Source organism: Vulpes vulpes, chromosome 16 (assembly GCF_048418805.1).
Source record: "Vulpes vulpes isolate BD-2025 chromosome 16, VulVul3, whole genome shotgun sequence".
NCBI classification, from domain to species: Eukaryota; Metazoa; Chordata; class Mammalia; order Carnivora; family Canidae; genus Vulpes; species Vulpes vulpes.
The window spans coordinates 19,441,247-19,467,581 of NC_132795.1; the positions used below are offsets into that span (position 1 = coordinate 19,441,247).

General features: G+C 35.8%; 1 protein-coding gene across 1 annotated transcript in view; it reads right to left on the reverse strand.

Moving 5' to 3' along the window:
• Positions 1 to 26,335, reverse strand: part of BMPR2 (bone morphogenetic protein receptor type 2) — a 199,242-nt gene that overhangs the window by 9,776 nt on the left and 163,131 nt on the right. Inside the window, exons 9-12 of the mRNA XM_026002525.2 lie at positions 26,007 to 26,154; positions 20,474 to 20,610; positions 4,691 to 4,863; positions 184 to 1,463 (exon numbers count right to left, since the gene is read on the reverse strand). Of these exons, the coding sequence (XP_025858310.1) occupies positions 184 to 1,463; positions 4,691 to 4,863; positions 20,474 to 20,610; positions 26,007 to 26,154 (1,738 nt within the window). The remainder of the gene's footprint in view (positions 1 to 183; positions 1,464 to 4,690; positions 4,864 to 20,473; positions 20,611 to 26,006; positions 26,155 to 26,335) is intronic.

Below are 26,335 nucleotides of genomic sequence, written 5' to 3' on the forward strand. Positions count from 1 at the left end.
GGTAATTATTCTATTGTGACATTGACTATTTAATTATCAACAACACGTTCTTTTTCTTTACAATAGTCTGATTACTTTTGAGGTCCAACTAAGTGGCTTATTTTATTTCCAAAAGTGGTAAAAATAAGTAATTAATTAGTCCCAAAAGACAGGAAGGAGAGATTAAATGATTCTTCTACTTACACTGCAAACCACTGCCATCAAGGACATTTGTGGCTGAAAGATCCAGAGAATTGGGCCTCTGTGCTTTCCTGGGCTTTGATGGTCCAGGATCTGCTACTGTGCTTGGAACACCCTGTGTAAGAACATCTTGCTCTGAACATGGATTACTGTTGTTGTTATTGGAATTAGTTCGGCCACCTTCCAGTGGCCGTTCCCTCCTGTCCACAAGACGATCCAGAACACCTTCATCATGGCCAGCCTGCTGCTCTCGTCTCAGCAAAGGTTCATGTTCATCAGGACTGGAATTAATATTCAGTCGGGTATCCTCACCAACGAATTGATTCTGCAGCATTTCTTGGCCCCTATGTACCACTGTGTTAGCTGCCTGGCCAGATGGTACTGCCCCGTTAACATACTGGGTAGTGGCAGCATGGGAGTTAACACTGTGGTTTCTACCTGCTACACCATTCATGGTGACTGTCACCACATGAGGTTCTGCAGCATTGATTGTATTCATCTTGGCAACTCCAGTTTCTACTTGTTTCAAGTTTGATTTGTGCTTGCTGCCAAATTTCAGCCGGGGCTCCTTTGTTGAATTTTTGGTGTTTAAAGGCAAACTAGTAGGTCTCTTAGGAAGGTTTTGCTGCTTGGGGAGAGGATAGATCTGAGTGGGTGGAACATCAGGAATTAAACATGCTTGGCCATTTGCAGCTTGTGTGAAGTCCTGCTGTCCAGTCACCTCTACTGCAAGTTTTATAAGTGGGTAAAGCAAGCTAGAACTGGTACTGCTCAGTGGGTCTGGTCCACTGAACTGTTTAAGAGAATGCTCCATGAGATTCTCATCAGAACTTTCCTTGAGGTTCTTATCAACTTCTTTTGGGTCCAGCTTATTAGTCTCCAAGTCTTCTTCTGTAAGTTGTAAGCAGACAGGGGTTGGCCCAATTGGCTGTGAAACATTTGTGGCATGCAGATTGGTTTCATCTGAATATGGCATCTCAGATATAGTGGTCATGCCAGTGCTTGGAGTGAGGCCAGTGGTGTTTGTGGTTGTTGTGTTAGTGGACAGGCTGGTGACACTTGTTTCAGGGCTGGGGATTCGAGCTTGTGCTTGCTGCCGTTCATAGTTAATTGAGTTCCGGTTCTTTTCCCCTATAGTCAAAGGTGTGCTAGACATCGAATGCTCAGAGGAAATATTCTTCACAATGCTGTCAGTATGATGGATGGAGTCTTCAATGTATGAGGAAGAAGAATAATCTGGATAAGGGCCAATCTTTGGCACACGCCTATTGTGTGACAGGTTGCTTAAAGAAAGAAAAAAGTGCCACATTGAGAATGTACATTTATGACAAACTGACTCTCCAAGTTTAATATCTCTGATTTTAAAATAAGAACTGCTTTTTATTTTATTCTCAACCACATACTAGAGGTTATTTAAAAACTGTGATCACATAAATCAAGTGTCAATTAATAACTTGCTAAATGCTAGGTTTTAAAAAATATAAATTTATTTATATGACAGAGAGAGAGTGCAAGAGAGAGAGCAGGAGCTGGGGGCGGGGAGGGCAAAGGGAGAGAGAGAAACAGACTCCTCCTTGAGTGCAGAGTGCAGGGGAGTGAGGGATGGGGGTGGTGGTGGAGGGTGGGCTTGATCCTAAACCCTGAGATCATTACCTGAGTCAAAGGCAGACACTTAACCACTGAACCACCTAGGCGCCCCTAAATGCTAGTTTTATTTTTAATTCTTTTAATAATTTCTTAAAGATTTTATTTATTTATGAGAGACAGAGAGAGAGAGAGAGAGAGAGAGAGAGGCAGAGACACAGGCAGAGGGAGAAGCAGGCTCCATGCAGTGAGTCTGATGTGGGACTCAGTCCTGGGTCTCCAGGATCAGGCCCTGGGCTGAAGGTGGCGCTAAACTGCTGAGCCACCTGCGCTGCCCTAAATGCTAGTTTTATATGAATTAAGACTACTAAAAAAAGACTACTGAAAAACTTAGGTGGATCTAGACAGGATTTTCATAAATGTTCATTATTTTCATTTAGAAGAGTTAATTAAAAAATCTCCTCTATAGTTTTTTTTTTAAGATTTTATTTATTTATTCATGATAGACATAGAGAGAGAGAAAGAGGCAGAGACACAGGCAGAGGGAGAAACAGGCTCCATGCCGGGAGCCCAACGCGGGACTCGATCCCGGGACTCCAGGATCGTGCCCTGGGCCAAAGGCAGGCGCTAAACCGCTGAGCCACCCAGGGATCCCTCCTCTATAGTTTTATAACATTACCAAATATATCTTTATGAACTGTATACTTGCACAACCAGACATAAAGGTTCACAAGTGGGTATATGTTTCTTTTGTACTCCTATAATCCTAGATACATAGTGGCCTCAGCAAATACTTTACCAGTAAAGTTCCAATGGCCAAATGGTAAAAAGAGTGTAAGCTTTTAGATTGTTCCAAAGTTTTTCCATGCTTCAATTAAGAGACTGTCTAGCAATGGAATGTACCTTTCTGGGGGTAAACTGAGCCATTCAATGAAAGTTCTACAGCCTGAGAGTATAAGGCAGAGTGTGATATTCAGATAAAGGAATAATAATTCAGAAACACTCTCCAGTTTATCAAGAGTTTTTCACAGCCATCATCACACCTTGAGAGGGATGGTTCTTGAGTATCATAGTGTTATGTATTTAGGTTATTTAAAATAAAAGCCAGGGGTAGCTTTAACTAAACAATGGGAACATTAATAGATACAAGTATTACAGGAGAAAAGTAGCAGCTAAAGTAGAATGGCAGGAGGGTGAAGAATAAAAAAGTAGTTGTACAGCACATGGAAAAGAGTTCTGGGGGATAAGATTCAATACAATGAAACTTAGAGTGGAATGACTATGGGATGAACCATGACTTAGGGGAAACTTTAGAAGTGACTAGACATGAGAAACATGTAAAACAGAACTGAATGACTTAGGGAGCAAAAAATGGTCAACACAAGGGAGGGTTGCATCAAGGATTTCTTCTTACCATTCAGGAAAAGTTTAAAAGTACTGACTTGTGAGAGAGGTACAAATAACATGCTTGAGCACACAGAAAATACAGAGACCAGGGAAGGTAGAAGCAGAAGGCTATCCTCAAGTATGTGTAAGGTAAGAAAATCTATATTTAGAATTACTAGTCTTTACCTTCCTTGCTTGTTGACATATAAGGAATAAGACTTCACATGCTGAAGCTAGTTCAATCCAAACACAAGCAGTGTAAACCCAATTTTGGGTCTATAGTTCATAACACAAATCGCTCTTAGCGATTAGAATAATAGAAAATAGCAAAAAAAATATTCAATAACCAAGTATATTTTCTCTGGTAAATCTTTCCTAGGTACTTTTCTGAAAATTTTTAACATGAATTAAATAAAATGACACATTTTGGGGAAAACTTTCCCCTCAACATGGGATAAAGAAACACAGATGACAGCCTGAAAGTTTCAATTTTTTAAAGGAATTTTTTAAAAAGCACTTTTATTTAGGATGAAAAATCATAGCTTTTTTTTCCAGATTTTATTTATTTATTCATGAGAGACACAGAGAGAGAGAGAGAGAGGCAGAGACACAGGCAGAGGAAGAAGCAGGCTCCATGCAGGGCGCCCGACGTGGGACTCGATCCCAGGTCTCCAGGATCACACCCCAGGCTGCAGGCAGCACTAAACCACTGCACCACCAGGGCTGCCCCATAGCTTTTTTTTTTTTTTTAAAGATTTTATTTATTCATTTGACAGAGAGAAGAGAAAGAGAAAGAGAAAGAGAAAGAGAGAAAGAGAGAGAGAGAGAAAGGGAGCACACAGCAAGGGGAGCAGCAGAGGAAGAGAGAGAAGCAGACTCCCGGTGGAGCAGAAAGCCTGATGTGGGACTTTGTCCCAGGACCCTGGACCGAAGGCAGATGCTTAACTGACTGAGCCACCCCGGCATCCCCCAAAAAATCATCGTTTAACAAAGAAATGTCTCATAAAGTAATATTCATGATGGGAGGGAAAGACCTAATTAATTTATTTCATGTTAAAGTAGTATTACAATAGGGCATTGGATAGGAAGCCTGAAATCTTAGTCTCTAGTGAAACAGTGGTTAGATACATAGGCAAGTTCATAGTTTTATTCTAAAAAAACCAAAAAAACAAAAGCAAGAGAAAGAGAAATAATAACAACAAATGATAGATGAGGCAGTATGTGTAGAAGTGTTTATAAACTTTTGGAAATATGAAAATGTTTTGCCTTTATTATTTTAGGGAATTAGATGCATTAATAAAGACTAACCTATTTTATTATATCTTGAGATATAAAAAAAAAAAAACCCACCGATTCCATCTTGCATTTATACCAAATAAAAATCTTCACTAAAAAAATGGATACATTGAAAGAAAAGTTAGAATGTTAGATTATATGAATTTACCATTGCTCTATTAGTTTAATAGTCTTTTTTAAATTCTGTTTAGTTTCAATTTTCAATACTGACTGATGATGAATGCCAAACCCCTCCAGGTCTTACCGCTCATTCTGCATAGCAGTAGACATGGGATTGACTGTGGGGCTCACAGATTTGTTTCTTTCCCATATCATCATAAGTTCAGCCATCCTCTCCTCAGCACATTGTGCGGTAAGCCGAGCCTCTGCATCCTGGTCCCAACAGTCTTCGATTGTCTCCTTGAGTGACCTCACTGCCTATAATAAAGTACATGTCAAACAGTATATCTTTGCAAAAAAAAAAAAAAAGCATTGAGATTTTTAGTGACATGAGGTAAAAGAAAAATCAATTTTCTTTAACCAACATTTTACACAGCTATAATAAAATATTTTGGACTTCAGAGGTTTGTAAAAGGTCATATTTTCCAAAAGATGAGGAATAAGTAAGCAAAGCAAGGTTTACCTTAACTTCTAAAGAATTAGCCAAAAATGTGAGTAGTTGTAAAAAGTTACATGGTTCATCAAGGTCACAGGTTTATGCCATTGTTCACTGTTATTTCAATCAACAGCTACTAATTCCACTTCAAAAATGAGTTTTGAGTTTGATGGAATTTTGGTAACAGGCTATCTTCAATCTCTAGGTGAGCTTTTTTTACTCCTAGTAAAGAGTACTTCATTTCTAACTGTGAAGTTTAAAGGCTTGACATTTTGAATTTCAGTGGTAGTATCAAAAGCAGTCTTGTTCTGTAGTACTCATCTATATCAGCAATGAACAATAGTCTCCCTTTTGGGTAAAGTTGGTTGAACTCTCTTTTTAAAAACACCTCGTAAACTGTCATCCAGGCTCCTTTCAGACTTGTTTTTTGGATTTGTTTTTATTAAGCTTCAAAGCTTTTTACCTGCTGATATTCACAGTTCTTGCACCTTTAAAACACTTTCAAAAAAATTAAGGTGAGGGTTGCCAGATCAAACAAATAAAAATGTAGAATAGCACTTAATTTTAATGTTTCAGATAACTGACAAATCATTTTTGGTATGTATACCATGAAATGCTTAATCTGAGCATTTTATCTCACAAGCCTATTTTAAGCTAAAATCCTTATTAGCTGCTATCTTGGCAACATTTTTAGCGTTTTCCTAATGAGTTGTGTTCTCTAACAAACAAATCTTAACCTGCAGGAAAGTTGATAGTGTTTGTTCTGGGCATATGCTAAATGAATACCTGCACCATGGCTCACCCTTGACACCATCTTCCCTGCTCCCTTGGCTCTTCTAAGCTGCCTGCCTCAGCGCAGCATTGCTGGTTCCCCAGTTCTGACCACAGCACAAATCCAAAGCCTGTATTTTTTAAGGCTAAACTTTACATCGATTTTTAAAAATATTTATTTATTTGAGGGGGGAGGGGCAGAGTGGAAAAAAAGAGTCTAAAGCAGACTTCACACTGAGGGCAGAGCCCATGATGGGGTTCAATATCATGATCCTGAGATCATGACCTGAGCCAAAACCAAGAGACAGATGCTTAATTGACTGTGTCACTAAGGCACCCTTACATGGAGCTTTGAAATCTGTTATTATATGTTCTAGGCTCTGACTATTGAGTAAAAATTAAAATTTAAGCAATAGATATAGATATCAATGGACAATCCTCTCATTAAATAATAATCTACGTATTTCTCAAATTTGGAAGAACCTGAAGAATAGATACTGATCATATGGAGTTTGAGGGCAACTGTAACCTCCTGAGGTAGAAGTTTGGTGTTTATGTTTGAAGTACAGTTGAATCTGTTATTATTTTTTTAAGATTTTATTTATTCATGAGAGACACAAAGAGAGGCAGAGACACACAGGTAGAGGGAGAAGCAGGCTCCATGCAGGAAGCCCGATGTGGGACTCAATCCTGGAACCCCGGAATTACGCCTTGAGCCAAAGGCAGACGCTCAACTACTGAGCCACCGAGGCGTCCCTAAATCTGTTATCTATGATAGTCATGTTCTACAAAGTTGCTGTAAATGCTGAATTAGGGAACACTGAACCATTGTTCCTAGGGAAAATACAGATGAGCCTCTGGCCACAACATTTTCATCAACTGATCAATACATAATCTTGTTTTATTTGTGTTTCTGTTTAAAGGCAACTTTAAAAATAGATATTCATTTTATTAACTGTGCTCATGCCAACAGTACTCTCTCTACATCATCCTCTAGCAAAGTAAGTGTAGCACATATTTTTCTTCTTCAAAAGCACATCACAGCCTTCTAGTGCTTATGAACACTACTCAGCATGTTAGCACTATACACAGGGGCTATTTTAAACCAGAAATCACTAACAAAATGGCCTAAAATGTGAAAAATACACTAAATAGCAAAAAGGATACCAGTTTATAGCATAAGAGATGAAACAAAAAGGCAGAGCACTTTGTTGACCTTAGTTGGGAACATGTACATCTGGTAACTAAAGCTTTTTGCTGCTCTGTGTATACCTATGAATAACCATAAAAGCATTCAGAGTACTGGCTTTGGGATTATAAATCAATTTTAGCAAGTAGTTGAATTCCAAATATAAAATATGTAAATTTGAGGACAAACTATATATAACGGATTTAAAACTAACTTGGATTTGAAAATAACAGAGGAAGTTCAGAAATCAATTAAATTTTTATTTTTATTTATTAAAAAATTTTATTTATTTATTTATGATAGTCACACACACAGAGAGAGAGAGAGAGAGAGGCAGAGACATAGGCAGAGAGAGAAGCAGGCTCCATGCACCGGGAACCCAACGTGGGATTCGATCCCGTGTCTCCAGGATCGCGCCCTGGGCCAAAGGCAGGCGCTAAACCGCTGCGTCACCCAGGGATCCCTCAATTAAAATTTTAAATAAATATACCTCTGAAAACTAGTTATACATTTACCTTAGTGGATTTTGATATTGGTTTGATAAAATGAACTGGTCTTTTTCTATTTTGAAATAATTTCAAACTTACTTTTCTTGTCTTTCATGGACTTGACATTTTGGAAAATTATAGGCCAGGTTTTTTTTTTTTTTTAAAAGATTTATTTATTATTTGGGAGAGAGACAACAAAAGAGTAGGGGGTGGGGGTAAAGGGAGAGGGAAGGAGAGAATCTCCAGCAAACTCCTGCTGAACACAGAATCTCCATGTGGGGCTCCATCCCACAACCCTGAGATCATGACCTGAGCTGAAATCAAGAGTCAGATGATTAACCAACTGAGCCACCTAGGGGACCCAGTCAATTACTTTTTAGAATCTCAATTTAACTGATGTTTTCTCATGGTGAGATTCAAAGTTTGAAACTTTGTCAAAAATATCACAGAAGATATGCTGTGTTCTTTCTCATTGCATCTTATCATGTGGTCCACCATTTTGATTTGTCTCATTACTCTAGTGAAGCTAACCTTGATCACATACCTGAGTCAGTGTCTACTGTGAAGTTCCATTTTTCCCTTTTATATTCAATCAGTGGGTTTTTTTTTTTAAGGCTTTAATCAGTATTTTTGGGATGGAGGGAATACTTCAAGTCTCTATAAATATATAATCCTCTATTCACCTGGTCACCCACTAGTTTTAACATCTCTTAATATTTCTTGGCCGAATTTCTGTGATGCTTGCTAGTAGTAACAAGACATTTAAAACATTATAGTAAATGCATAATAGAAATATGGACAAAGGGGACATAAACAAGAAGTGCAAATTCCTGATAAAATATGCAAAGATATTTAATCTTACTATGTTGAGGCAGTACAGTAGTTAAGAATATTTCAGTTTTGTAGCAAGAGTGACAGCTCATTTAAGAACCTCGCTTCAAATCTTGGCTCTACTAGTTACTAGTCACAAATTAAAACAAGATCAATTTTTGCCTATCACATTAAGAAAGATAAAAATATTTTTATAACAGAGTGTTGGTGATGAGAAAGCAGGCACTTATATACTATTGTTGGGCGTGTCCTCAATTTGGAAGGTAATATATCAGTAACAAATTTTAAATGTATTAATCCTCTGATTCACTAATACTACACTTCCAGGAATTTATTCCTCAAACACAGCTATACATTTGTAGAAAAATGCATGTATAAGATGTCCACTGCAGTATCATTTATAACAGCAAAAGCTAGAAACCACTCACATGTCCTCTAATAGGGATCTGGCTAAAAACTTACAGTATAATGGGTACTATGCAGAATGAAAAGAATTAGGAAGATATATATGTTCCCAATTGCTAAGTAAAAATAGTAAGGTAAGTGGATGAATTAATTCCCATCTATATATTAGAAAAGGATATAAAAACATAGAATCATGTAATCCATAGAAATTTCTGAAGTCTACGAAAGGAATGTAACAATGGTTGTTTCTTTGAAGGGCCTTTTAGATGGCTAGGGTGAGTGGATGTTTTCAGGGCATATTTTTTGTATTGCTAAAAATAATTTTTTATTGTTTGAATTCTTTGTTTGAATTTTGACTACATGCATTTAATTAATTTTTTGAATAGGTAATATATGGATATGTCAATAAATTCAAAAGGTCAGAAAGAGAATATAATCTCCCTTCCATTCCTATCCACCAATCATCCATTTTCCCTGTCTATAGGCAACAAATGTGACCAATTTCTTGGGTATTCTTTCAGAGAAACTTTATTACTTTTTAATTCAAGCACATACCTACCATATACCACACACACAAATTTACAGTTTCATTCTTGCTCTTAATTACTAAACATGAAGTGTAATACAATGAAGTATACACACAAATCTTTCTAAAGCAAAGATGTGGATGACTTTCCACACAAAACTGAAAGAGACCCTTTTCTCTCCAAAAACAGAGCACCACCTATTGCACAGAGTCCCATTTACCAACTGCCCAAAAGAGCTCAGAAACATCAAAATCCAAGCAGCTAAAAATTGTATATTGGCTGTTTTCTGTATCTGGAGGAAAGACAGACACTGAATGAGGCTGTATTTGTTACTTTTCATTATATAGTTGGGAAATAATTTGTAAAAACACTTTTTCAAAAAAGACCCCAGGGCAGCCCCGGTGGCTCAGCGGTTTAGCACCACCTTGGGCCTGGGGTGTGATCCTGGAGTTCCAGGATCGAGTCCCACGTCGGACTCCCTGCATGGAGCCTGATTCTCCCTCTGCCTGTGTCTCTGCCTTTCTGTCATGAATAAATAAAACCTTTAAAAAAAAATAAAAAAAAGACCCCACCTCCATTCTACTCCCACCCCTGCCAAAATAAGACATTCACCAAGGAGCTGTCCTAGATGATGAATAAAATTTGGTAAACAGAAACCCTAGTCCCTACCTATAAGAAGTTTCCATTTTGAAGACAGAGTCATTGTTGATGCATAACAACAGTTAACAAATGTTGAGTTCTTAGTATATACTAGACTGTGTTCTAACTCCCTTAATTCTTATTTGAAATACTATTATCACACCCACTTTTCATATGCAGGAAAGAGGTCCAAAGGAGAAATTAGGGCACACAGCTAATAAGTGGCAAAGCTAAGATCAAAGCTCAGGCAGCATAGCTCCAAAGTTTATATATTATCCTATGATGATTGCCTCTAAACTATGCTGATATAACACAGCCAGTTACTAGTGGATGAATGGGTTCTATTATAAAAGTTGTAATTTGATTTTTTTCTTAGAAAAATCTATTAGAAGTTCCAAACAAAGTTAAAATAATGGTTACTAAATCATTTACACAAGTAAAGATTTAGAAGTAAATTAGTATGAAATAGGGAAAAGGAAAAATTAGAAAAATCTGAGAATATAAAGGGGTTGATTAATTATGGGATTCTGAGGGTCCTAAAAATAATGATTTGGTTGTACAAAATTGATCTAGAAGTAAAGTAATGTTCAATATCCCAGAATAAGTAAAAGAGTAGATAAGAGAAGATTAAGGAAATAAACTGTTTAGAAACAGGAAGATTAAGTCACCAATGGGGAGTTAGTTTAAGGTTTTTAAACAAATATTAAGAAAGGATTTGACAATTTTGATGAAATGGACAAATTCCTTCAAAGGCACAAACTGTCAAAGCTCACTTAAGAAAATATAGATGACTTGAAAAGTTTCTGTATCTATAAATTTATAGTTTAAAACTTCCCCACAAAGAAAAATCCAGGCCTAGATGGCTTCACTAATTCTATCAAACATTCAAGGAGATAATGCCAATTCTCCCCAGAAAATCAAAGAGAGAAGAATATTTCCCACCTCACTGTATGAGGACATTAGTGAAGATGGCAGAGAGAGGAGACCAGTGGACATTCTTTCACAGAAGTACCAAAAATCCTGGTAAAAACTGTCAAAATCAACCTTACTGAAGCTCTGAAAGTTAGTCAAATGTTTGGAGCAACTGAATAAAATATGAAGATGGCAGCCTGTCTTCTCCATGTGGGTACCTAGTCCCAGAGGGAAGAAAGTCATATTGTTCTCAAGGAATTACGTTGTCTGTTTTGACATGTCTATGAATTCCCTGAAGAACCAAAGAAAGAGGCCTGTCTTTATTCTGCCTAATTTAGAACTCTCTCAGAAAAGAGAAGTAGATATGACCAAGTGAAAACATTCCTTGAGATAACTGAAAGCCAAATGAACAAGTGTTACAGCCTGGGGTAACATGCAACAACTGAACCACACAACAGAAATGCTGAAAGTGAGGGAGGAAAGGCTGGGATGTGATACACTTTGGGGAATGAAAGTTTTGAAAAACTGCATGCATGAGGAAACTTAGAAAAGCCACGCACACATCCAGGGAGGGATGCATGCTCAGAGAGGACCATAAGTTTTCCTAACAGGCTGGTCTTTAAACTCAGTGCTAGCAGAAAGTAAAGGCTACAGCAGAATCGTAAGGGGTCTGGATAAATGTTCAAGGAGGGCCCCAACACAAAGCCAATCTGCAAAGACCTGGAGAGTATTTTCTTATCTTTTCTTTTTTTTCTTTTGTTTTCTTTTTGCTCATCAGGATATTTAAAATGTCCAGACTTTAAAAAATTACAAAGCATGCAAAATACCCAAGAATGTATGCCCCATTCACAGAAAAAAGATATTAAAGGAATTGTCCCTGAGGCAATACAGATGATACAGTTACTAGAAAAAAAGAGTTGAGATATGCTCAAAAGAAGGAAACAATGGACAAAAGAATAGGAAAGCAACTTCTCATCAATTGGAGAATAGCAATAAAGATAAAAACTATAAAAAAGAGCCAGAAAAAAAGAAAGCCAGAAAGACACTTTGGAGCTTAAAAGTACAAAAACTAAAATGAAAAATTCACTAGTGATTCAAACAGCAGATATGAATATAGAGAAAAATTACTGAACTTGGAGATTGAAAAAATTATGCAGTCTGAGGAACAGAAACAAAAAAAAATGAAGAAAAATAAGCAGAGCCTAAAATACATGGAAGGCACCATCAATCATACCAAAAAATACAGAATGGGAGTCCCAGAAGAAAATGAAAGAAAAATGGGCAGAAAGAATATTTGAAGAAATAATGGTCCAAAACTTTATAAATTTAATAGTAGAAAAAATCTACACATCCAAGAAACCCTAAATTCTAAGTAGGATATACTCAAAAAGAACTATCCTAAGATATACTGTAATCAAACTATAAAAAAAAAAAAAAGATGAAAAGAGAATTAAAAAAAAAAAAAAGGGGAATCTTGACAGCAGCAAGAGAGAGGTGACTTGAAATGTCCAAGGGATCATCAATAAAAGTTAATAGCCATCAGAAACCATGGAAGCTAAAGGCAGGGGAATGATATATTTAAAGTGCTGAAAGAAAACAAGTGTTAACCAAGAATTCGATATCAAACAAAATCATCCTTCAATAATGAAGGAGAAATTAAGACATTCTTAGATTAAACAACAGCTGAGGTGGGTTGTTGCTAGCAGATCTTCCCTATGAGAAATGCCAAAGGGGATCATTCAGACTCAAGTGAAAGGGTGCTAGACAATAACTTGAAGCCATATGAAGAAACGAAGAACACCAGTAAAAAAAAAAAGTATTAGTGTATTTTTGGTTAGTGACTTTTCTTTTTTTAAATACAATTTAAGAGACAAATGCATAAAACAATAATAAATCTATATTAACATAACTCAATATTACTAAGACGTCAATTCTTCTCAAACTGATTTATAGATTTAATTCAATTCTAATAAAAATCCCAATAGGCTCAATGTTGAAACTGAAAAGCTGATTATAAATTTCATGTAGAAATATAAACAACCTAGAACAGCCAAAACACTGTGAAAAGAACAAAGGTGGAGGACTAATGTTACAGGATTTTAAGACATAGTATGATGCTAAAGTAATCAAGATTGTGGTATTGGCACTGAGATAGACATATAGGTCAATGAAACAGAATAAAGATATAGACTCACATACAAATGGACAATGAATTTTTGACCAAGATAAAAAAGTGATTAATTAAATGGGAAAAAAGTAGTGTCTGAAAATAAATGATGCTTGAACAATTAGGTATCTATATGCAGAAAAATGAATATTGATCCATACTTCACACATATGCAAAAACTCCACAAAACAAGATACTCAACAACCTCAAAACTGGTCATAGACCTATGCAAATTCTAGAAGAAAACACAGAAGAAAATTTTTGTTACCTTGAGTTACACAAGTATTTCTTGTGAAATATGAATATTAAATATGAACATGAAATATGAAACAAAAAATATATCCATGAAAGAAAAAGTTGATAAATTGGACATCAGCATAATTAAAACTCTTTGCTCTTATAAACACACTTTTAAAAGAGTGACACAAGACACAGTAAGGGAAGAGATATTTTCAAATCATGTATCTGATAAGGGACTTATACTCAGAATATATAAAGAATTTCAAAACTTAATAGTAAGAAAACAATTCAATTTAACATAGGCAAAAGACTTGAATAGACATGTCATCAAAGAACGAACAAGGATGCAAATAAGCAAATGAAAAGATGCTAAATATAATTAGTCATCAGAGAAATGTAAATTAAAACCATAATGAGATACCACTGTACACCTATTAGAATATCTAAAATTAAGAAGAATGGCCATACTGAGTGTGGGCAAGGATGTAGAGAAACTGGAACTCTCATGTACTTCTGGTAGGAATGTAAAATGGTACAGCCATTTTGGAAAACTGGCACTTTCTCAAAAAATTATGCAGGCATGTACTACTTATTACTATATGATTCACTCATTCTACTCATGTATTTACTCAAGAGAATGAAAGCATATGTCTGTATAAAGACGTGTATATGAATGTTCATAAGAGCTTTATTTTTGGTGGCCAAAAACTGGAAACAATCCAAATATCTATCACTAAGTGAATGGGTAAACAAATCGTAGCATATCCGTTCAAAGGAATGCTACTCAGCAATAAAAAGGAATAAATTATTGACATACATATCAACATGGATGAATCTGAAAACAATTAAGCTATGTAAAGGCAGATAAAAATAGTATACACTGGGACACCTGGGTGGCTCAGCAGTTGAGCATCTGTCTGCCTTTGGCTCAGGGTGTGGTCCTGGCGTCTTGGGATGGAGTCCCACATCACATTCCCTACATGGGGCCTGCTTCTCCCTCTGCCTATGTCAATGCCCCTCTCTCTCTGTGTCTCTCATGAATAAATAAATAAAATCTTTAAAAAAATAGTATACACTGTATGATTCCTTTTTTTTATTTATTTATTTTATTTTTTATTTATGATAGTCATACAGAGAGAGAGAGAGAGGCAGAGACACAGGCAGAGGGAGAAGCAGGCTCCATGCACCGGGAGCCCGACGTGGGATTCGATCCCGGGTCTCCAGGATTGCGCCCTGGGCCAAAGGCAGGCGCCAAACCGCTGCGCCACCCAGGGATCCCCTGTATGATTCCATTTATAAAAAAGTTCTAGAAAATGTATACGAAATCACTAGTGATAGCAGATCAGTAGTTGCCTGGAGATTCATAGAGAATAGAGAGAAACAGGAAAAAGAAACTACAAAAGGCACAGGAGAAATTTGGGGGGTAACTGACAGGTTCATATTTACGATTGTGGTGATGGTTTTATGGGTCTATTATACATACATCAAAACTTAACAAATTGTATATCTTAATATATGCAGTTTAATCCATATCAATTATATCTCTTTAAATGTTAAATTTTTTTGAGAGAAAATATGATTAGAGAAAAATATTCAGGCAAAATCAGATGAGTGCTTCAGAAAAGAACTTCTAACGCAAATATATAAGTAATGATAGCCAACAATTGGGTAAATGAGATAAAGGGGGTATCATTATTAACAGTGATAAGAAACACAAGCAGAAAAAATAGGGAAAAAACCCCATAGAAACTTAAAAAATCCTTCCTCTGTAATGACAGGAAAATAGAAGTGGGGGCTCAAGGATGGATCATGAAATCAGCTTAGTGGGTTGGGAACCAACATTTAAAACAAACAACTTACATCACGAGTCTCCTCGTGATGTAACTGAAATACTCTAGATTAGAGAATAACACAGAGTACATAGTAAATTAAATATTGTCCTAAAGACACTGTATCATGGTGCGTACCTGCATTTCCTAATGTATGTTTATGGGGGGGAAACGTATGGAAAATGCTGAATTTTAGATCATGGCAAGCTTGCTGATTTGTCAAGAAGAGAAATGTAAAAACCGAAATAAATGTGAAAAGAACGGAGAGCCTCTGGAATACACACACACACACACACACACACACACACACACACTATATTTTAGAAGACTGCATTTAATGGGTGGAGAAAGAAGAGACTAGAGGGGGAAAAAAACTAAGAAAGTTTCAAACTTTTACATGACAATAAATTAAAACTGTTGAGCAAAAGAGGTTATGCAGAGGTAAGACTAAGGAATAAAGAAACCAGACAAATGATTTCCAGAGGGGAAAGAACTAGCTAGTAGTCAAGACAGATTAAGAAATGGAGGATAAGAATTTGGAAAAGAATGAAAAATATGAAGAATGGTGGTAAAGTTGAACAAATTATATCCAAACATTTTACATGTGAGGGAAAAAAAGCTATTTTATGTTACTTTAAGGTTTATTTATTTGAGAGTAAGAGAGATAGAGAAGGGGCAGGAGTGGGGGTGGGCAGAGGGATAGGGAGAGGGAAACTCTAAGCAGACTCTGTGCTGAGCATGAAGCCCAATGCTTGGCTTGATCTCATCATCCTAGATCACGATCTGAGCCAAAACCAAGAGGTGGAGGCTTAACCAACTGCACCACTCAGGCACCCTGGAAAAAAACTATTTTAAAAATAAACTTTATATTTTTTGTTATTCCAATTTAAACTGCGTTTATGCATATGTAATTATTATAACAATTCATTTTCACTATAAATTTTGAAAGTACAGGTGGGAAAAAAGAAAAGGTTATTCATGAATCCAATATTCAAAGGTAACTATGGTTAACATTTTCATGTATCTCCCTCAGACTGTTCTTTAATTCTTATTAGGAAACTATTCTTCCCCCTTTTATTGACTGATCTATGTTTTGAATCCCTGGCAGGTTATTATTGCTTTTTTAAAGATTTTATTTATTTGAGAGAGAGAGAGAGAGAGAGAGAGAGACAGAGCACCAGTGGAGGGGGAGGGGCAGAGGGAGAAGACTTCCTGCTGAACAGGGAATTTGATGTGGGCTCAATCCTAGGACCCTGGGACCATGACCTGAGCTGAAGGCAGACGTTTAGCTGACTGAGCCACCCAGGCACTCTCCCTGGAAGTTTTTAAAAACTAGTTTTTACACTCATTTATATTTGGAAGATTTTTGAGTTTTGTTACAAAAAATTTTTTTAATTTCAATGCAATTATGAAGCAAAAATGTTTTCTTTTAGACATAGGTATATTTCTCTCTCTTTATAAACTATGCATTTGCTATGTACCTCTCTAGTATTGGCTTGTCTTTACAGAGAAGCAGTTCTATTGACTGTAGCACATTAGATTTAAATGGATTCACTGGAAGTAAACCAAGTATCACTCATCCCTTACTTAGCAACCTGCTCTAAATTGGAAGCAAAAAGTTTTCAGGTAAACATGCACACAATGCGTATCTTGTAATGGTAGGGTTGCCAAGAGATATTCCAAAATGAGGAAAATTTCCCTGGTGAAATTAAACAATTTAAGGAGGGTAAGTATATTACTAGATAAAATTTCATAAAGGGATTTTTCTTTGAGGGATGCTCTCTGTGAGGCTAGCATATCTAATGAATCCTGGCACAGGATTCAGCCTCTCACCTTCTGCCAAGGACCTCTTAAAGATCTGTCCCAGTTCCCATAGCAGGGACTGAAGTTTGGAGGCAATCTTGGTATATGTTTTTGGCAATAGGTCTTTGATTGCCTTGAAGATGATTTCAATTTCATTTGAAGCAGAAGCTTTCCTTGACCAATGAACAAGATGACAAAGATGACCAATGGAGATAATATTCAGTCTAAATCTATAAGGAAACACATAACATCTCTCTAGCCTTTCTCTGACATGCCACCACTCCACACCCCATATAATTCAGGATCAAGAATGAAAATATTCTATTCCTATGAAGACAACCTAAAAGTAAAATGTAAAAAAAGTAATAAGGCAATTTAAATTGCTCAATAAGTTTTTTCATTTTTGTTTTTTGGCTATAATCAAGAAAGTTATTTGTATAAGTGCCAAAAATTCTGATTTGCACCTTTAGAAATAACTGAATTCCTATCACATTCTTTTTTTTTTAAAGATTTTATTTATTTATTCATGAGAGACACAGAGAAAGAGGCAGAGATACAGGCAGAGGAAGAAGCAGGCTCCATGCAGGGAGCCCGATGGGGACCTGATCCCGGGTCTCCAGGATCATGCCCTGGGCCAAAGGAGTTGCTAAACCGCTGAGCCACCAGAGCTGCCCCCTATCACATTCTTAAAACAAAAACAAACTGCTATGGAACAAACAATTTCTAGAAATTATAAATATGACTGTGGAAAGTAAGATTTTAATGAACAGACAACTAACAGAGTGGTAAAGGTAAAAAATGGATGAGTGATTCGAAAGCTAAAGTGGAATAAATATTGAACAATGTACAACAAAAAAATGGAAAATATAAGAAAAAAATTGATACCTGGAATGTCAGGTGGACCAATATTTGTCTAATGGGAATTCCAGAAGAAAGAAATGGAAGTGAAGAAATACTCTTTTAAATAATATAAGAAAATTCCTCTGAATAAATCTCTGAGTTTTTTTTTCTTTTTCTTTTTCTTTTTTTTTTTTTTAAGATTTATTTACTTATTCATGAGAGACACACAGAGAGAGAGGCAGAGACCTAAGCAGAGGGAGCAGAAGCAGGCTCCATGCAGGAAACCCGATGACGGACTTGATCCCGGATCCTGGGATCATGCCCTGAGCCAAAGGCAGACGCTCAACCACTGAGCCATCCAGACATCCCAACCTCTGAGTTTTCAAACTGAAAACCTGTCTAGTGCAAAGCAAAATGTGTGAAAAGCATACACAAAGATAAATTCAAAATGGATTAAAGACCTAAATGTGAGACAAGAATCCATCAAAATCCTAGAGGAGAACACAGGCAACACCCTTTTTGAACTTGGCCACAGCAACTTCTTGCAAGATACATCTATGAAGGCAAGGGAAACAAAAGCAAAAATGAATTATTGGGACTTCATCAAGATAAAAAGCTTCTGCACAGCAAAAGATAACAGTCAACAAAACTGAAAGACAACCTACAGAATAGGAGAAGATATTTGCAAATGACAAATCAGATAAAGGACGAGTATCCAAGATCTATAAAGAACTTATTAAATTCAATAGCAAAGAAACAAACAATCCAATCATAAAATGGGCAAAAGACATGAACAGAAATTTCACCAAGGAAGATATAAACATGGCCAACAAGCACATGAGAAAATGCTTTGCATCACTTGCCATCAGGGAAATACAAATCAAAACCACAATAAGATACCACCTCACACCAGTGAGAATGGTGAAAATTAATAAGACAGGAAACAACAAATGTTGGAGAGAATGTGCAGAAAGGGGAATCCTCTTGCACTGTTGGTGGGAATGTGAACTGGCACAGCCACTCTGGAAAACTGTGGGGAGGTTCCTCAAAGAGTCAAAATGTGTGAAAAGATTCATGCCCCCACACAGCCAGGTAAAATATAATTCCAATAAAGTAAAAGGTTTAAAAGCTTAGAGAGACAAGAAAACAAGGGGGTAAAACAAAAAGACAAAAAGTAGTGGAATGAGACTTGTTGGCTCTGGAATTCTTAACATGTCTAAATGCTTGAAGACAATGGAGTAGTGATTTCAAAGGAAACACTGTGAGAAAATGTGATTTTGATCTTGAAACCACTACGTGGTCAAATTATTACTCAAATGTGAGGGCAGGATAGAAGCATTTTTGAAGGTGCAAGGATTCATAATACTCATGCACATGCTAACAGACATCACTTAAAGAGGAACTTCATCAAAGAAATAATGATTGAGAAGAAAAAGAATGAGATTTAAAAAAAATATTGCTTCTTAATATAATCTATAAAGAAGAAAGAACAAAGCGACAAAAAAAATTAGAGAATTCAGTGGATGGTGAGTGACTTTTGAAACATTCTTCCTCAAGCAGCAGAGGCTTATAGTAACTAATATAGGTGTTTACTTCCTTCTCTACGAGTCTAAGCACAATATTATACTGTGCAGTAGATGTTTACACTTATAATTCTACAATTTCTAAAGTTTTTATTTTAAATGTTAATTTGTGGACAAAACATAAATTATTTAATAATAGCTACAATGTTACAAACCTAGGAGAGAGTAAATGAGAGATAACAAGAAATAAGGATGCAGTATTTACAGTTCTAACAGTAACCTCCAGAAGAAAAAATTACAAACAAAAGCAAAAATTTCAGAACACAGTTAGTAGGAGTTTCTTTTGAAGAGTGATGTAGGGGTATGTCAATTTTTCCTTTCCTTTTTCTATGCCCTTCTATTTAATTTGATTTGATTTACCATGTATGGGTATAACTTTATAATTATTTGAAAAATGTTCAAAATAAGAAACAGAGGGATCAGTAAGGGATAATTCAGTAATTATTTATATTATATAATGGAATACTGACCAAATGGAGAAAGAGATAAATCTATAGGTATTGACATGAAAAACTGTCCATAAGAAAAAAAATAAGCCTCAGAAATGACAGTGGATAACGAAATGATCCTACTTACGTTAAAAAAAAATTATATGACAGAAAGAGAAAGACAGTGTGTGTGTGTGCGTGTGTGTAAATGTTTGTAAGATGTTTACAGTGCTGTAGCAGCAATTTACCAAAATGGCAGGAGCCTTTCAAGATATTTTAGTGTTCTAGATTGCAATTGTTTTTTTTTAAGATTTTAGTTTTAAGAAATCTCTACATGCAGTGTGAGACTTAGGCTCAAAACCCCAAGATCAAGAGTCACATGATCCACAAACTGAGCCAGCCAGGTACCTCTAGACTGTATTTTTAATAAGCAGAACATAAGCATACCGTGGTTTCTTTTTGAGGTAAATTTCTATTAGCCACTGAATATGTACATCTGCACTAATTAACATGTTAATTATTCCAGCTGTTACTCAATCTGGCAACCTTCAGACATAAGTTAGTCTTCGGATTTTATATTGGGAAAAAGACTGAAAAAAAGAGGGCTTTTTTATATTGAAAAATCTGAAAGTGTATAACATCATAAAAGTCAAGTAAGTTAGATTTCTGGCATTAGACAACCCTAAAAAATATTAACATTAACAGTTTATTTTTGCTTCAAACAACATTAGAATATGTTCAGTCATAAGTTCTCTTTTTAATAATTTAGTTTTTTCTTACCAGGCTATTTTCTTTCCAAGCTTCTGGGAACTTGGGTCTCTGTTTTTCCCTAGATACCAGAACCTGCATATCTTCAAAAGTGGGATGGTTTCCAACTTCTGTCTGAAAAGCCATCTGGTATTCTGGTACAGATTCACCTGCGTATTTTTTTTTTAAAAGAAGGATAGAGTAAGCAAAGAAGTTACGTCACAATCTTTTTTTTTGTTAACTATTTAGGGCATATTTGGAAATCCAAAAGAGATCCTGTTGGGGGTTTAACACATTATTAATAAATGTTTTACTTAGAATAGTCTTAGAAAAATCAAATGTCTGTTGATAAATCAAGTGGTAGTTTCAACAGTGGACACAACTATTTTTAAATGGATTCTAGTATTACTAAATTGGGGGGATTATTATATATATAAGGTGTACTTAATACTTGAAAATACCTGAATTCTTATCCCATACAGGGAATGAGGGTGGTGAATATGAGGACAAAGTACAGGATCTAGTAAAATACATGTCTGGAGGGCCAAATAAAAGCACGTAGGATGTATAGTCATCCTGTCTTAATATGTCACTGGCTCTATTATAGTCCAGATTGTATCAAATGTCACAGAAATTTTTATGATAATGGCCATGGCAGAAAAATCAATATACTGATTAAAAAAAAAAAAAAACTCCTTTTAAGAAACAGTATCTATATCAAGGATTTTTAAGTATCATTAAAAATTCTACCATTTGTAACCAATAAGCACAATCAGCTGCTTGTGATGAGAAGCTCACGAGTTTTACAAAATGTGATCAAATTAAACTTAATAAAACATATTGAGCCATAGAGAAGATCTCTGGGGCTCAGAAGTCAGAAAACCAATGGACTAGTCAAAATCTTGACAAAGAATACAGGAGAGAGACTCTTCCTGTCTCCTGGTACCACTTTCCACTCATTAAAATGACAGAATAAATTAGAAGGAAGAACACCAGAACGTAGGATAAGACACTTAAGTTCTAATACTGGCTTCAACCTTACACTGGAAAAGTCATTTGATTAATTAATCAATTAATAATTAATTAATTTTTTGAGAGAGAGACAGACAGGCAATCTCAAGCAAGCTCAGCATGGAGACCAAAATGACTCGATCTCACAACCCTGAAATCATGACCTGAGCTGAAATCAAGAGGTGGACGCTTAACTGACTGAGCCACCCAGGCATCTAACTAATCTGTGGTTTAGTTTTCCCATCAGCAAAATGGCAATGTCTGTCTTCCTTATCTCATTCACATGGAGATAATACAAAAGTTATAATGACGCAGATAGAAAGTACTTTATAAAACATATATTTAAGTTTTGTGCTACAATTTGGATATTCAAAACAACCTATAAATAATTGCTCTCCACCAATATTAAAAACAAATTACAAAGATTAATTCTATAATTTATGCAGCATAACCTCAAATTTTTAGACTACTGCACTATCCATATGTGTGATATTTTCATATACTCTAAACATTTAAGCAGATTCTTATCATTGACAATCACTATCAATATTGAACTTGAAAGACAAAACAGAAAGATTTAATTCTGCTAGTTAGTATATCACTGTGCAAGAAACCTCATTTGATAAAACCTCAACCCATAATATCTGTGAACTGTAAGGTATTTACTAGCATATCTTATCTATCTCTCTGAGACATATACATAATACATATAGATATCTTCCAAGTGCTATTAGTTATTTTTTTCAAATGCTGGTTCAGGAGAATAATTAAAAATTCACAATTTTACTTATTTGTTTTAAACAGTCTAAATATAATTAGAAAACCTGATAAATAAAATTGATGCACAATCTTATTTTGTGAATGAAATGACATTAAGAACTGTCAATTTTCTAATAAATCTTCCCAGTTCAAATCTAATTGTTCAATAGATACTTGTTTAGAACTTAGTATTAGGCACTAGGGATACAATGACTAATATTAACAACATCATCATCATTAATTATATTAGTCTTACTGGATTTCCTTAAAACTGTATAATTCTTGGGTTGCTCAAGGGAAATTTTATAATCTAATTTTCTTTCAAAATATCCAAAATAGATTAAATATATAAGAATATCAGATATCATTCCCTGCTTCTCACCTCATTTGCTATTTGTTAATAATGCCTCTAAGCAGTTAGGAACTTTCTAGTTGTCTTCTTAAATTACGCTTGTTCTTGTTTTTTTTCTTTTTCTTTCTCTTGCTTTGTTTCTTTCCTCCTTTCATATTCCTCTTTTATACAAATATTGCTGCATTTCATTCTTTTTTGGTAATACAGACAACTAATTCATTTATTCCACAAATATTTTACAGAGAGTCAGTCACATAACACAATGTCTGCATTTAATAATAAACATGTACTGCATTTGGAGGTATACCATAGAAGTCTGAAAAAATGTTTTCCAAGAATTGTATCGTTATACTATGCTATTCTCTATGGTTATTAATATGTTTATGGGATCCTTTTAATTTTTTTATTTTTGGGGGGGGATCCTTTTTATTCCTTTTATTCCTCCCCCCTATTTCATTGTTAAAATTTTTAAGAATACCCTAAATCCTCCTCCTTTGCTTTCTTAATACTTCTCCTTTCCATACTCTGTAATATTTCTGTCTTCTCTATTTCACAGAATCTCCTCTAAGTATACTAAAGACCTCCTCGGATTTAAATTCAAAGATCATTCCTCAGTTCTATTTCCTTTTGACCTCATATTACATCTACTGCTATCAATCTGGGTTCTTAACATTTTCTAAAATTGACTTCCAAGACACTATGATTTCTTAGTTTTCTCACGATTTTTCTGATCAATGGTCTTTGTAACTAATCTACTGGTACAGAGTGGTCCCCCAATAAACAGTATTTATTCATTAATTTTTTTTGCACTCTTCATTTGTTCTCTTAGGGGAGAGCATTCATTCACAAGTTCCCATTTACCATCTTTATATAGATGATTTCCAAATCACTTTCATTTTAGGTCTCTCAAATCCTTTTTGTTTAAAAAAACTCTTTAAAAAATTTCTTTAGCTGTCCATCAATCCAAAAAGTCTCCATAGTTAACTCACCTTTCCAATGTAAACCAATATTTTTTCCTACATTCCTGGCTGCCACCCTCACTATTTCTTTGATCTCTGTATAATCAATTCCTTAGATTTTCTTCTAATAACTAAGCAGAACCACAGATCTCTCCTCTACATTTTCTCACATGTGCCTCTTTGTGCCCATTTCCATATCCAAGATTATGGGGTCTCTTATTGCAACTTTTGTTTTTCTCTTTTATTTTTAATTTCATTGTGGTTAAATATACATAAAAGTTACCATTTTAACAATTTTTAAGCATATAGTCAGTCCTATGGCAACAAGTACATTAACAATGTTGTGCAACCACTGCTACTATCCATCTCTAGAACTTTTTCCATCTTCCTAAACTGAAACTATGTATCCATTAAATAGTAATACCTTGAGGCACCTGGGTGGCTCAATGGTTCAGCGGCTACCTGGCTCAGGTCGTGATCCTGGGGTCCTGGAATCAAGCCCCGCACTGGGCTTCTGCTCAGCAGGGAGTCTGCTTCTCTCTCTCTCTCTCTCTCTATCCCTTCCCACTGCTTGTTCTCTCTCTCTCAAATAAATAAATAAAATCATTTAATATATATAAACAATAATATAAATAATATATATATTATTATATATAATATATAATAAATAGTAACACCTTATTTCTTTTTGTTTTTTTTTTAAATTATTACTTTTTTTCCTAAGTAATCCCCCCCCCCCCAATATGGGGCTCAAACTCATGACCCTGTCCCAGAGCTCAAGAGTCAAATGTTCTACTGACTAAGTCAGCCAGGTGCCCATCTTTTTCCTTTTTAAACTGCCTCTAATTCTTTCTATTCCAATACATCCTACATATCTGCTAAAATAATCTGCAAATAAGACTGAATTTCCTTTCCCTTTTTTCTTTAAGATTTATTTGTTTATTTAAGAGAGAGAGAGAATATGGGAGAGGGGCAGAGGGAGAGAATCTTCAAGTAAACTCCACACTGAGTGCAGAGCCCCATGTGGGACTTGATTTCAGGACCCTGTGAACATGACCCTGAGATCACGACCTGAGCCAAAACCAAATATTGGACATTAACCAACTGTGCCATTCATGAGTAAATAAAATCTCTTAAAAAAAAAAAAAAATTCAGGGCAGCCCCGGTGGCGCAGCGGTTTAGCGCCGCCTGCAGCCCAGGGTGTGATCCTGGAGACCTGGGATCGAGTTCCACATCAGGCTCCTTGCATGGGGCCCGCTTCTCCCTCTGCCTTTGTCTCTGTCCACCCCCCCCTCTCTTTTTTTAAAGATTTATTTATTTATTCAGTCAGAGAGAGCGAGGGAGAGGCAGAGACACAGGCAGAGGGAGAAGCAGGCTCCATGCAGGAAGCCCGATGTGGGACTCAATCCTGGGTCCCCAGGATCACACCCCGGGTCTCCAGGATCACACCCCGGGCTGCAGGAGGCGCTAAACCGCTGCGCCACCAGGGCTGCCCCCCCACCCCCGTGTTTCTCATGAATAAATAAATAAATAATTCTTTAAAAAAAAAAAAAAACCCTACCACTAAGCTTTGTTTTTATTTAATAGTTCCATTTCATAATTTGTCAAAAGCTGATTCAAATAACTGTTTTCCTTTTTCTATGCTTTTAATGGTGTTATTCCTATAAGATAGAAGTCATTATATTAAATCATTTTGTACATCATCTGGAAGAATGCAATGCACATTTTTAAAAAAGATTTTATTGAGAGAGAGCATGAACAGGGGAAGAGGCAGAGGGAGCTGACTCTCCACTGAATAGGGAGCCCAGTGATGCCAGGCTCGATCCTGGGGTCATGACCTGAGCGGAAGGCAGATGACTGACTGAGCCACCTAGGTAGCCCTGCAATGCACATATTGTAAAGTATTTATATGACAGTAATGACAGTAATGTAATCCTTAAAAAAAAGGGAAAAACTATAAATTTGTTTGGCTAATTGAAGTAAGCCTCAAACAAGCATTCATATTATATGAGTGTTCTTTCACTGAAAGAAAGGAAGGAAAGCAGGAAGTCAAGAATGGAGAATGAAAAAGATAAAGGAAAACTAAAGAAAACAGTGTTCAATTGGTTAATTCATCGTTTCTAATTTCTTCCTTGGGTCAATTGAGGAAATATTTTAAGTGTAGCTTATCAAATGCTCAGAGAGTGCATAAGGACAACAATGACCACTAAAGCAATCAGAGACCAAACTAAACACAGTTAGATAAGCTATTATGAGCAATTAATTAAACTGCATTCAGATGCAAACTTGGAGTCCTTTTATAAAGTTTTTCTTGATTGACATCCTTCTGCTAATAATGTTTCTGAACACTAGATGGCAATGAACTAACGGTTTAAATGAATGTAAAAAAAACCCCTCAAAGTTGACTTATTTAATATAGATAGAAAAAAAGATATAACTGCTTCACTTCAAAACATATATCAATTTTTGATAGCAAATCTCTTACCTGGGAAGAGGTCTGTACATCTCATAAATATCTCCCAATAAATGAGTCCAAGTGCATACATGTCTACTTGTTTCAAAGCTGATTCACAGTCCCTCAGGTTCACAGCTCCTTCTAGAACTTCTGGTGCCATATATCTGATTGTGCCAACCTGATAAATTAGAGTGATATTTTTCAGAAACAGAATATAGCATATTCTGAAAGGCATATATTAGGCCAGAAGTTACCCATAAATTTCATGTCAATGATATGTTATTTGCCCCTATGCATGTCACGGAGCCTTTCTATACCAAATTTTTTATCTATAAAATGCCCTCTTGAATAATTAAACT